Below are 11,669 nucleotides of genomic sequence, written 5' to 3' on the forward strand. Positions count from 1 at the left end.
CTTTTTTTTTTTTTTTTTCATTTTTTTCCTTCCCCTGCCAGAAGCTGCAGAGCTACATACAGCAGGCTAATCCTGCAGAGTACAAAATTTCTTTCTGCCTTTTGTTAACAGCATTTTACTTCTTTAAGAAATACTGGGAGCTTTACCTTTCAATTGATCAATTGGTCATATATGAATACCATTCACATTCTTTAGACACTAGTTAACTTTTTAAAGACCTGTCTGAGAGGAATATTTATGGATGTGAGATTGCATGTGAGGTTGACCTCAGAAGGCATCCTCTTAATCATCTATCTAAGATGCATTTTAATTACAGTTTATGGAACAGGCATTAGAGAGGACATGCTAATCAAGTGTTTTCTATCACTTTCAAAAGACAATCTAAAAACCTGTTGGAAAATATTCTCCTACTAGAAAGTATTATGTTCCCTACCTCAAGAAAGTTCTAAATTTATGATTTCTTAGGGAAAAGTATTGAAAATGTATTATATGGAGTTTTATATGCTATTTTTTGCCATAATATGTAGTTCTTTCATTGAAGTATATATTGAAGAGGTATGTAGGTTGGAAATTACTGTTGAAATGCAGGGTTCGTATGCCTCTTGATGAAGGAAAGGACTTCCTGCATTTGTTTGTGCAGTTATCATGTGGTAGTTGTTTTTTTTTCTCTTTGAACTAAAATCACATCATTCTCTTTTATCCCTTAGGTTGAGGAGACTGTGAATCTGGTAAAGAGAATAGAAAAAACTGGTATCGCTGCCATTGCAGTCCATGGAAGGTAAATGTATTTCAGGGAAGAAAGATTGTTACATTTTTATTACAGTTTACTGGCAGATGGAGCACAGTAAGGTGGGAGCTAGGGTGTGGTCCACTGTTAACATGTGGTTCTGATTTCAGCTGCTGGCTAAAGCAGTGTTTTAGAAAATCAGGCCGGTAATTAGGGAATAGAATTTTTGTGCTGCTATTTTTCCAAAATTGTAGTCTCAATAAAGACCAAATAAAACTAAATCTACTTTGCATTAGATAGTTTAGTGACAAAGTCCAGTCTGAATTGAGTGATGTGTAAAACTTTACCTTCTGTATCTAAAAAACATTGCTTTGTCTGGATACAGAATTAACAGTAACAAAGTTTTTTTAAAATCTATTTGATATGAAATAATTCTCTTGTAAAAAAATGTATATCAAGCGTGTAACATAATTGAAGGAAAATATGTATGTCAAAATAATCTCTGAATTACGGCTGCTGTGATCTAGATGCGTACAAATTCCATAGGAAATCTTTGATCTTTGTCTTTATCTTTGTTGGAAAGGAAGAAGGAGGAGAGGCCTCAGCACCCTGTCCACTGTGATGTGATCAAAGCCATATCTGAAGCAGTCTCCATTCCAGTAATAGCAAAGTAAGTTGGACTGGTTAAGCTGGTTATCGCAAGATGCTTATACCTAACAGCAGACAGGCCTAGGAAATGCAGCTAGAGCAAAAATGTGCAAGTGCAGGAAAAAGAAGGTCCTTCATGTAGAGCAAATGCAATGTTACCTGTTACTGAAGATCAAATATAAATGGAGATAGTACTAATAAGAAGTTGGTCACTGTGCTTCAATTTTAATTTAAAAATTCCATAAATTTTTCAAAATGTGTTGTTTTTTGTGTGTCACAATCTATCCTAGACAAGTTATTTCTGACTGCATCTAACAGCAGAATTCTCTGTGTTTTTTAAGCCATGTGCAGTGACTGGTGGCCCTGTCACTGCATATGTCACTGTATATCTTGAACCCTTGCACATTAGAGATCACCTGTGCCACTGCTCAAAACCAGTGTCATATCCTGTTGCCTGAGCTTTTCATTAAAACCTCCTTAGCCTCCAGGCATACGGATAGATTCCACTGAGTATGGTCTCCTTGTATTGATAGATCCTTCAATAACTCTGTGATAGTAGAATAAGGAACTCAGTCTTAGAAGACCACAAACAATTGATTTTTAAGAACAGTTTCGAAGAAGTTTCAGAAGCAGATGTAAGGAAAACCAACAAATTGACCTGAAATATCTTTTCTATATCTTTCTGATCAACTGTTTATTGTTGGCAATAGAATTGTCTCTTGCCCAGTGAAGCAGTGGCCTTAAATAAAGTTCTCTCCTTATTGATCTTGAATTTCAATGAAAAAGCTGAATCTCAACAAACCGTGTGCTTGAATCAGGGATTTAAGAGCCATCTTCCTGCTCACAATTCTATGTAGAAAATACATTGAAAGTTAAAGTTTTTGATCTTAGAAGACCTGTTTTTCTACTAGACAGAAGGTATATTTCATGCTGATAGCCTTTGTTCACCTACTTTTCAGTGGTTTATCCACTTTCTAGTTTTCAAAATAAATTTTTAAACAACATGGAATTCAAAAATCAAGCAAAATTTACTGCTTAGGCATTGCAATGAATCCTTTGTTTTCCTGGATAAAAGATGAAGCTAAAAATTTGTCTTAGATTTTATGCATATCACAGAAATGTCAGATTGCTATAGATATTTTCCATGATGTAGGAGAAGTATGCAATTAAAGTATACAGACATGAGAAATTTACTGTTGATAAATTGCTTCTAATTAATCAGTATATCAGTTTACTTCTTTGCAAGTCTCCCAATGTACTGAAATAACCTCTTCAGTACTGTGTTTTCAATCCTAAATCCCAGTTCCTTGCTAAAGAAAGGATATGATCGATTGTTTAAATCCACTTTGTGGAACTTTTGCCTCTCTAAAGAAATGTAAAGGTGCAACTTGGAGTCGTGCTTATTAAATGTAGTTGATCCATAATACTTGATCCATGCTGTAACTTTTTGCCTAAATCTTGAGTTGTTCCTTAGAATTTTAACCACCGTTACCTCAAGCTTGGTTAGCAAATATACAAGAATGAAGAATAAGAAGTAGTTTTGCAAAAATAAAGGGGGTGGGGAGGGCAACAAAATTTGAATTCATACTATGTTTTCTAAAATGGTACTGTGCTCCTGGAGTCATCTTTCAGAATGCAGGAAGCTTTCTTGTGCTGTCTTCACAATCTAAATGTCCAGTTTTAAAGTAACTTACCATTTTTACATTATGTAGCTTTCTTTTGTTTTGAAATTGGCAGTGATTTTACTTTTAAAAGGGATACAATCAAAGCTTACAGTCCTAGTTTTATTTTACTTTTAAAAAGAGCTATAAAAGGAAACTTTGGGAGAAAGAAAATGTGTTTTAAATGTTCTGTTTGCTCTCAAAAGCACCTGATTTTCTGACTTGAAAGCAGAGGCAGTATAAACTTATTTTAACTTTGAAGCGCTTTGTGACTGATCTGTAGTTACCCTCTATATGTTAGTGCCAGAGCAAAAAGGGAATGATACTGTCCAGATGAAACTTGTTTTCAATATCACTTGTGCCAATACCGCTAGCATGCAATTGAAGGTTCCAGCACTGGAAATAATTACAAAGTGTCATTTTTAAACAACATGGAAGTGATTCCTTCTGGGCCCCATCCACTAAAAATGGTGTAAAAGTTCATTTTACACAGACTGTATTCTTTCTTAAAAATGGAAGGCTATTTTTAAGAGAAGTATGCAGATAATTAAAGAGTGTATATGTAATCAATGTTTTAATCAACCATTGCTAATAACACTCAGCCCTATTAATTCTGTTAGATTGGAGATAACCACTTAAATAGATTGGACCACCATTAATAATGTAACATCACATTTGAAAATAAAAGGCTCTGCTGAAGTACAAGTAGTATCAAATAAGACTTTCTTGATCATAACAGTGATGTTCATTTTTAGTGGAGGATCTCATGACTTCATCAAGGAATATACGGACATTGAGACCTTCCAGAAAGCAACAGCTGCCTCATCGGTAATGATAGCTCGTGCTGCCATGTGGAACCCATCTATCTTCAGAAAAGAGGGTCCTTTCCCCTTGAAGAAGGTCATGCAAGACTACATCAAATACGTATGTTTATTGGAAGATTTTACTCAAAGTTAACATTATTTAGATTTGTTAATCCAAATCTTACTATAGTGTCTTAACTCCTCCTAATTTCAAAAGCTTAGGCTCGGGTGTTATTTTAACCTACTGCATAAAATGCAAGTCTTGCAAATTGCCCCCACTTTCCTTATTTTACTGTGTTCAGCAAACAGTTTTTAGAAATCGGAAATCTGAACCTTTTAGAATTTGGAAAACAGTTTTTCCTGAATGTTCTTCTCTTATGTACCTTGCCTTTTAGAGCTAGCTTTTTGGAAACATTTAGGAGTCTTACAGGATTACTTAAAAATGTGTAAGAATTTTCAAAGCTAATGATACAGAAGCCATCCTATTGATGCTATGTCAGTGACAGTAACAGAAAAGTGAATGGTACTACATACTCAGTAGCTTGCTGGGTTCATTTTTAGCAACTAATTGCCTATCAAAAACATTGTCAAGAATTTTAAACAGCAGGGAAACAAAGGGAATGATTTGTCAGTCACGTAATGTTGTGTCGTGGTATTATAGATTGAGTCATCTATTATTGCTGGATTATGCAAAATATATTATGTTAAATAAAATAGTAGGAAATTCATTGGTCTTCTGGGGCTTTGATCGTGACATCAATTCAGATTGGTTTTTAAAAATTTGGACAGACATACACTAGTTACTTTCTGAAATAGCACTTCATCACTAGTTGGTGAATTGGCCAACTCTTTATTTATAAGTAAATAGATACATTGAACTTCTTTTCATGAAAATGTGCCCAAACAATCAGATTATGCTCATGTTCTTGAGTGTTCTTGAATATTTTTGAGAAATCCGTATGTTTCAAAACACTTTTGAAATTCATCAAGAAACATGTGATGATTACATATGATACATTCCTGTGGTATATTTTTATGTATTTTGTCTCTCTTCTTCAGGCAGTGAGATACGATAATCACTATACCAATACGAAATACTGTTTGTGTCAGATGTTAAGAGAACAATTAGAAACTACTCAGGGTAAGAAGCTGCACGCTGCGCAGTCCACGCAGGAAATCTGGTAAGCATCTACTGCAGAAATGGGAATTACACCCTGTATCAGACCTGTAAACCAGTACTCTGTGGCACTGTCTGGCATTTCAGACCTTCAGAAGAAGTTGCAAAAGCATCCCATTGGATGTGGAATAATACAGTAACCCTTTCTAAGTTTCCTCCGAGCCCCCAGGAGTTAAAGCTTTAACCCTGGAATTGGAATTGTCTCTATATTCAACATACTAATCTGAGTGTTGCTTACTTCACTGAGTGACAGGCACTGATTCAGTATTTCTATTATCTGAATTGTTCTAAGAAACGTTTCGCCATTCTCTGGTGGTACTTGGAGGATAATAGAATAGAATTTGTTTTCTTTCAGAGTGTTTTACCTTTCCATGTGCGTGTGGGGTTTTTTTTTAGAGGGATTTTTATGACAAGATGCTTGTTTTAAATGAGCACTTAGAGAGGAACTCAAAGTATGAAGGTAGCCTGTATGATACCTAGATGGGATTTTTTGTTGCTGTATTCATACCTGAAATATGCTAACTATATATAACAACTTCGGGAGGGAAATATATTAACTTTAATGAATGTCTTCTTCCTGGACCTCAAAACCAACTAAAATGAAATTTCTGGAAGGAGGAGAGAGAAAAGGAAGAAGGAAAAATTTAGAGAAATCATAAAATAAACGTATGATTGGGGAATTCACTCAGAATGGAGGGGAATTCAGGTTCAAACCCACCTCAAACTGAACAAAATAGAGGCCTGAGCTTGCATGTCCCATATCCAGGTTGAGCGCTGTGATTTTAGAGAGCCTCTTTCTCTGTTTGTTTTTATAAAATATGGAGTCTGAAACCATTTATTGTCTTACATGTACAGGAATGAAAAGAAATATTGAAAGCTTGAAATATTTTGCAGATGGAATTACTGTATTCTAGCAAGCCCTAATCAACATTCTGTTCATGTTCAAGATGAATTCAAGTGCCTGCAATCTTCTGTCAGTTTATTGTGATTTACCAGTCCTGGCTCTCTGAATGTTGTTGCCCACAATTATTACATTACAATAAGCAAGACTATAAACAGCATTTACATTTTGCAAGTTACTTTTCACTTTTGCAATGGAAGTATATAAGATTTTTAGTATAGTAATTTCCTACATTTTTTGCTCATATTATTCTAATTTGGTTAGAAGAGATGTAGTCTTGATTGAAACGAAAACATTTTTTACAGCTTAAAATAAATCTTAGCCAAAAGAGTGCTGGTGTTCTCTACTGAGTGAATAATAATGTATATTATGTAAAGTAAAGAAAAAATTCTAAAGTTAGAGTCAAGCCTTTAAGGATTACATTAGAGTAGACCCAGTTTATGCGCATAAACAGTGAATGGAGGTCTGATGTATATTTTTTGGTTTTATATACTATGCCTAGCAATTCTTTAAGGGCTTCCAAAATTGAACAGAATGATTTTTTGTAAGCGTGATGCAATACCACTTTGAAATTTGGGCTAAGCAGAGTGTGCGCATGAGAGAGGGAGAAAGATCAACTTAAGAAGCAGTTTTGTAAATGTGCCTCGGCAGGCTCAAAGCCTTCTAACCACTGTTGGAAATAGCCTGTTTAATCTCTGTATAACTGAGTAACATTCAGTTATTTAAAGCAAGCCTACATATCCTCAGACAAAAATGTTGCTTAATACTGCAGCCTCGTGGTGGTGATGGCATGTTACTGCCATTTGAGGTTTTAACTTCAGTATAAAATGCAGGAGAATAGGCTGCTGCATTTCAGACAAAAGAGTTTACATAATGCAGTACATAGTTAGTGGTGGTGTCTTCGCTTGGAGGCATCACTTAAAGCATTATTCAGCTTCAGCACTTTTACGTGTAGAGCACTGTAGATGATGTTGTGCCCAGAATTCATTTAGTTGTTGAATGGCCTCATACCAATGAGTACTCCCATAACATTCAGCAAGTGAACGTTTTTCCACTGCTGCAGGTTTTATTGTTGTTCTCACCCATGGAAAATGAATAGTCTCAGTTTTTCAAGGTAGATGCAGCCTGCCAGGGATCCAGAGTTTAAAATATTTTGGGGCACTTGCCTCTGACCCAAATCCTAGTTGCTTTGTCCCTCATATTGGGCTGTGAGAATAATACTCTGAAATCAAAAGGTCACAGATTTTGAAGTATTTGCCTGCTCTAGTAATGTTAGTGTTTACTGCTTAATACTAAAATTAGAAAGAGAACCAATTGCTCAATATATCTGTTCCCTGTTTGTATTCAGAATCTTTTTCGCTTACTCTTTTTTAGTAATTATTTCCTAGTTTTTGCTTGTATAGCCCTTGTGGAGTTGATGCAAGAGTTGGTCACTCAGAGAAGTTCTCTGCCGATTCATCCACCTGCAAGTTGCTAACTGAGTTAATAACTGGAATGAACATTGCAGGACCTGTATTTCTGATGGATTCTGACTCTTGTCATAATGGGATACAAAAATTTGTAAGCTGATCTGTAATACTGAATTCTGTTTGAATAGTGAGGTCTTTGAAATGGCTGACTTCTATGAAGAAACAACAACAATTTTCGCAGCGAAGAAAACATCTTTAGAAACTAAGATACAAGATGAAGATGACCAGATGGAAGATCCAGATGTAATAAAAATGGCTGTTAGATTTGACAAGTAAGCATAAAAATTTAGTTTCTCACTCTCTTACAACTGTAAATAAAAGCTGAGAATCTGACAGTGCCTTACAGTTCTTGGATAACACCAGTTCACATAATAACAAGCGCTTATTGAGTGAATTTTTATGAAGCTATTTGTGTACATCATTCCATAATTGTTAGCATCATCGTTCTTCTTGTGCTATTTAGATATTACAAGGAGAAGTTCTTTAGTGCCAGGCAGCAATTCTCGATTCTCTCAGTCACTTTACTAAACATGCTGTGTGATTTTAAAAAGTTTCAAGCATCTGTTCATAAAAGAATGCAAGTGTATAAACAGAGCTATGGAGTTCAGTTCTTTTTGGTGAAATTTAATTGAACCACCTCATATTTTTCTATTAAAAATGTCCCCAAACAAATTTCATAATACACAGTTCCAGGCAGATAACATACCTGCTTATCTGCAGTCCTCTAAACACATCCCCATCATCAGATATTCTTTAAAAACTAATTTGTGGAGTTATGCACAATATTATTTTAAGTCATCTTTGGTTATAGTCTCTGAAGCCTACAGAATTGCTGTTGCTTTCCATGTTGTACCCACTTTACTGATACCTCCATCAAATAGCTCAAGAAGAGCATTATATAAAATGCTCCTTAAATTCAGTCATAATGCTTTAATACTTAGAGGGCATATTACCTGGCTTCCTGGTGACTGAATGCAGTGTCTTTACAGTATTTCTATTTTCTGCCAGGTATAAGAAGCTACGCTTCCACTTCAGTAGTTGAATCAATGCCCACTTTTCCTACCCTTGTCTAATAGTTAACTCTATTGTCTCATAACAAAGCGACTTCTGTTTTTTCTTTTAATGTTGAATTTTGTGCTGTTGCTTATCATAAACAGTGCCAAAGTGTATCTCTGTTCTGTAGCATATATTTAGCTAGAATCTCCTTTCTAGCATCTTTTCTATAGCTGTATTACTACCATATGTTTGCGGAAGAATGGTTAATAGAGACATTTATATTTAGATTTTACTTCAGATGCCAGTTCAGACATGCATTATTTGAACCATCTAATAAGAAAGAGGTATTTATCTCATAATTTGAGCTGTTTAATTAGACTACAAAGAGTAAGTAGTAGAAGTAATATAATGAACAGCACTTCTTTTGTTGAGACACTGACCTGCCTGTTTTAGTAGAGATCCCTTTAGTAGGTAAATTCTGTGGAAAGTTGCTGATCATAAATTTTTCTTTCTAGGAGAGAATATCCACCACAGATTACTCCAAAAATGTATCTCTTGGAGTGGTGTAGGAAAGAGAAGCACCCACAGCCCGTTTATGAAACTGTGAGTCAAGCAAGAAACCTTCTCAAACGTCTTTCTCTTCCTCATCTGTAAAATTAAGTTATTTTAGGACTCAGGGTAGTGAGTAATTCAACTTCCGAGTCTGGCATAGCTATTGAGTAATCTGCTTCAGAAATGGCAATACATATATGTATGAAAATAGCAGCTGATTTTATTACAAGACAAAAATGTAAAAGTCGGACTTTCAGTCTAGTTTTGATTTAGATGTGAAAGAAGTTGCCTTAATCACAGGTCACTACACAGTAGTCCATGACTGAGTTTCTTTTTTTTTTCTTCTATGAAGTAAAGAATTTGGAGCCAGAATATTTTCTGTGTTGCTGGCTACTGTTACAGGTAGAATCTAGACTGGACAGGAGCAACTGCTTGCTTGGGTGGGGACATTGGTTGTTTTCTGCAAAGCAAAAATCTGTCCTGTTTGGATAATTTCTTACTGTTTTTAATCTTAAATGTGCAAAATTAAATTTTCAGTCTGAATTACAGTAATTTTAAAGGTGCTACTTGACTACGGTGTAAAGACCAGTAACAAGGCACCTTCACAGTGTTGTTTGTTCTGTAAATTACATGGTGGTTTGTTCTTTATTTCTCCCCCCTCCCATTTAATTCTTTCTTATCTCTAGGTTCAAAGACCACTAGATAGATTATTCTGTTCAATAGTGACAGTAGCTGAGCAAAAGTACAAATCAACTCTATGGTAAGTCATCCTTAATGTCTCTTGCAGCTATACTGAATTTTCTGAAATGTTAGCTTAAAACTCACGATGACAGGGTGCTTAGGCCTACTCCAGTTTACTTTATTAAAGTTACCTCAGGGAGGGAGAGAGTGTTAAAAAATTCTGAGAAATGGAATGTGACAAGAGAGACTAAGCTCTAGGCTAATCGAACAGTTACAGATTTTAATTAATTTAATACATTAATCTGCAGATTGTAGTGGAAGGGGAGCAGATGCGTGGCCCTGTTTGTTTGTGCCTCTGAAGAGTGCAATAACTAACCAGAGGCAGAGTGGAGAGTTGGAGGAAGTGGTCTCTTCATCTGCTACAGCAGACCCCATTCTCAATAACGAGTCAGAGATTAGGTGTCTATGTACAGTGAGGCAGAAGCACAGGACAGTTTAGTGGCTTCTCAGAGATCACGGAGTTAATCAATAGTGGAGCTCTAAAGTTTTATGGCAGCTTTTTATGCAGTCATCTGCATCAATACTGGAGTTGACTTCAGGCATTTGCACCCATGTTGAACTTGATTCAACTGCAAAGCTAAAGCTCGGCATTGGACGTTTTAAAGAGGATAAATAAAGGCAACAAATATTGGTGTTTCCAGCACTCCTATTTAGAGACATTAGGAAGCTGATCTCAAGCTCAGCTGATAAGAAATTTTGAGAAGAAAACATTTTCAAACATTGTATTTCTCAAATCTGTAATCTGCAGTCCTTCTCAGAATTGATGAAGTTTTAATTATTGTGGAACTATTCCTGCTTATGTCAGCTTCAAAGAACTTGTACTCCTACCAGAGATATTTGAGCCTGAGTGTCTTTCCAGAAAACGGTCCGTCAGACTTCAGTTAGCTTTGTTTAGTAATCATATTTGAAATGTTAGCTTACCTGAGGATTGCAGCCACTTGGCCCAAACACATATTGACTTTATACCTTTCAAATGAAGAGTGTTTGGAACACAAGACTTGACCTAATATTCCCAGAAACCCTTTTTCTGTCAGCAGTGACATATCAACATTGACACCTAGCAAGATTCAAATCACCTCTGGAACTGACCTCTTTTGTTCTTCTGCTGTCAGATGCCTACAAATGCTGTTTATTTCATGATGTTGCATCAGAGACAGGAAATTGATTGTGTTTTGTTGGCAGTGTACAGACTTCAGTTTCTACTTTTACCTGTGCTCTGTCTGCTTGCTCTTCAGGGACAAGTCAAAGAAACTAGCAGAACAGGCTGCAGCTATTGTCTGTCTGAGAACACTGGGTGTCCCAGAGGGGAAGTTGTGTGAGGGAGAAAACCACCTGATTAACAAACGCAAGAGGGAAGACCAGGAGCGCTTGAATAACAGAGACCACGGAGACGATCTTGCTGAGCCTTCCCATAAAAAAGCTAATTTTATTGAAGGACCTTCTGACATGAATGTGCCTGAGATGCCACGATAGCATGAAAGTTAGAGATGTCATGACTGTGCAGCTACAAATTAGCTCTCATTTGTATATCTTGCTGTTCATATTTCATTTGGATTCTCTCAGAGACAGATAAATTCCCCAGTCGTGAGAACCGCCAATGAGAAATGTTTACTATTCACCGCTCACTATCCCCACGGTGCCTTTCGGACAGGATAAATTAGCAACTTGATTTTAAAGAACATCATTGAGAAGACTATCCCAAATAATAAAATTTTTTTAATATCAAGTATTTTAAAAGCAATTTCATCATTGGTTTTATTACTTACTTATTTATTTTAAGAAGTCTGTGGTATGCTGGTAAGAGATGCCTGAATACTACATCATCCATAAGCAGATGGATTCACTTCGGAATTATGTATTTAACTTAATCAGAAAAATTCCTGTAAGAAAATATTAGCAGCTAAGGAGACAAGGTTTTGTCAAATGAGTTTCATGTATGACTTGCAGGCTTTATTTACACGAATCATGTATCAACAAAAAATGGTTTTGAAGAG

At 35.8% G+C, this 11,669-nt stretch overlaps 1 protein-coding gene across 2 annotated transcripts in view; it reads left to right on the forward strand.

The window, feature by feature from the left end:
* Nucleotides 1-11,401, forward strand: part of DUS2 (dihydrouridine synthase 2) — a 30,656-nt gene extending 19,255 nt beyond the window's left edge. For both annotated transcript variants that reach the window (XM_068955508.1, XM_068955509.1), the window contains exons 9-16: nt 708-778; nt 1,311-1,397; nt 3,792-3,960; nt 4,899-5,020; nt 7,515-7,658; nt 8,898-8,985; nt 9,621-9,694; nt 10,911-11,401. In XM_068955508.1, coding sequence (XP_068811609.1) covers nt 708-778; nt 1,311-1,397; nt 3,792-3,960; nt 4,899-5,020; nt 7,515-7,658; nt 8,898-8,985; nt 9,621-9,694; nt 10,911-11,148 — 993 coding nt within the window. In that variant the 3' untranslated portion in view covers nt 11,149-11,401. The remainder of the gene's footprint in view (nt 1-707; nt 779-1,310; nt 1,398-3,791; nt 3,961-4,898; nt 5,021-7,514; nt 7,659-8,897; nt 8,986-9,620; nt 9,695-10,910) is intronic.
* The last annotated feature ends 268 nt before the right edge of the window (nt 11,402-11,669 follow it).

Source organism: Struthio camelus, chromosome 10, assembly GCF_040807025.1.
Source record: "Struthio camelus isolate bStrCam1 chromosome 10, bStrCam1.hap1, whole genome shotgun sequence".
Classification (NCBI taxonomy): Eukaryota; Metazoa; Chordata; class Aves; order Struthioniformes; family Struthionidae; genus Struthio; species Struthio camelus.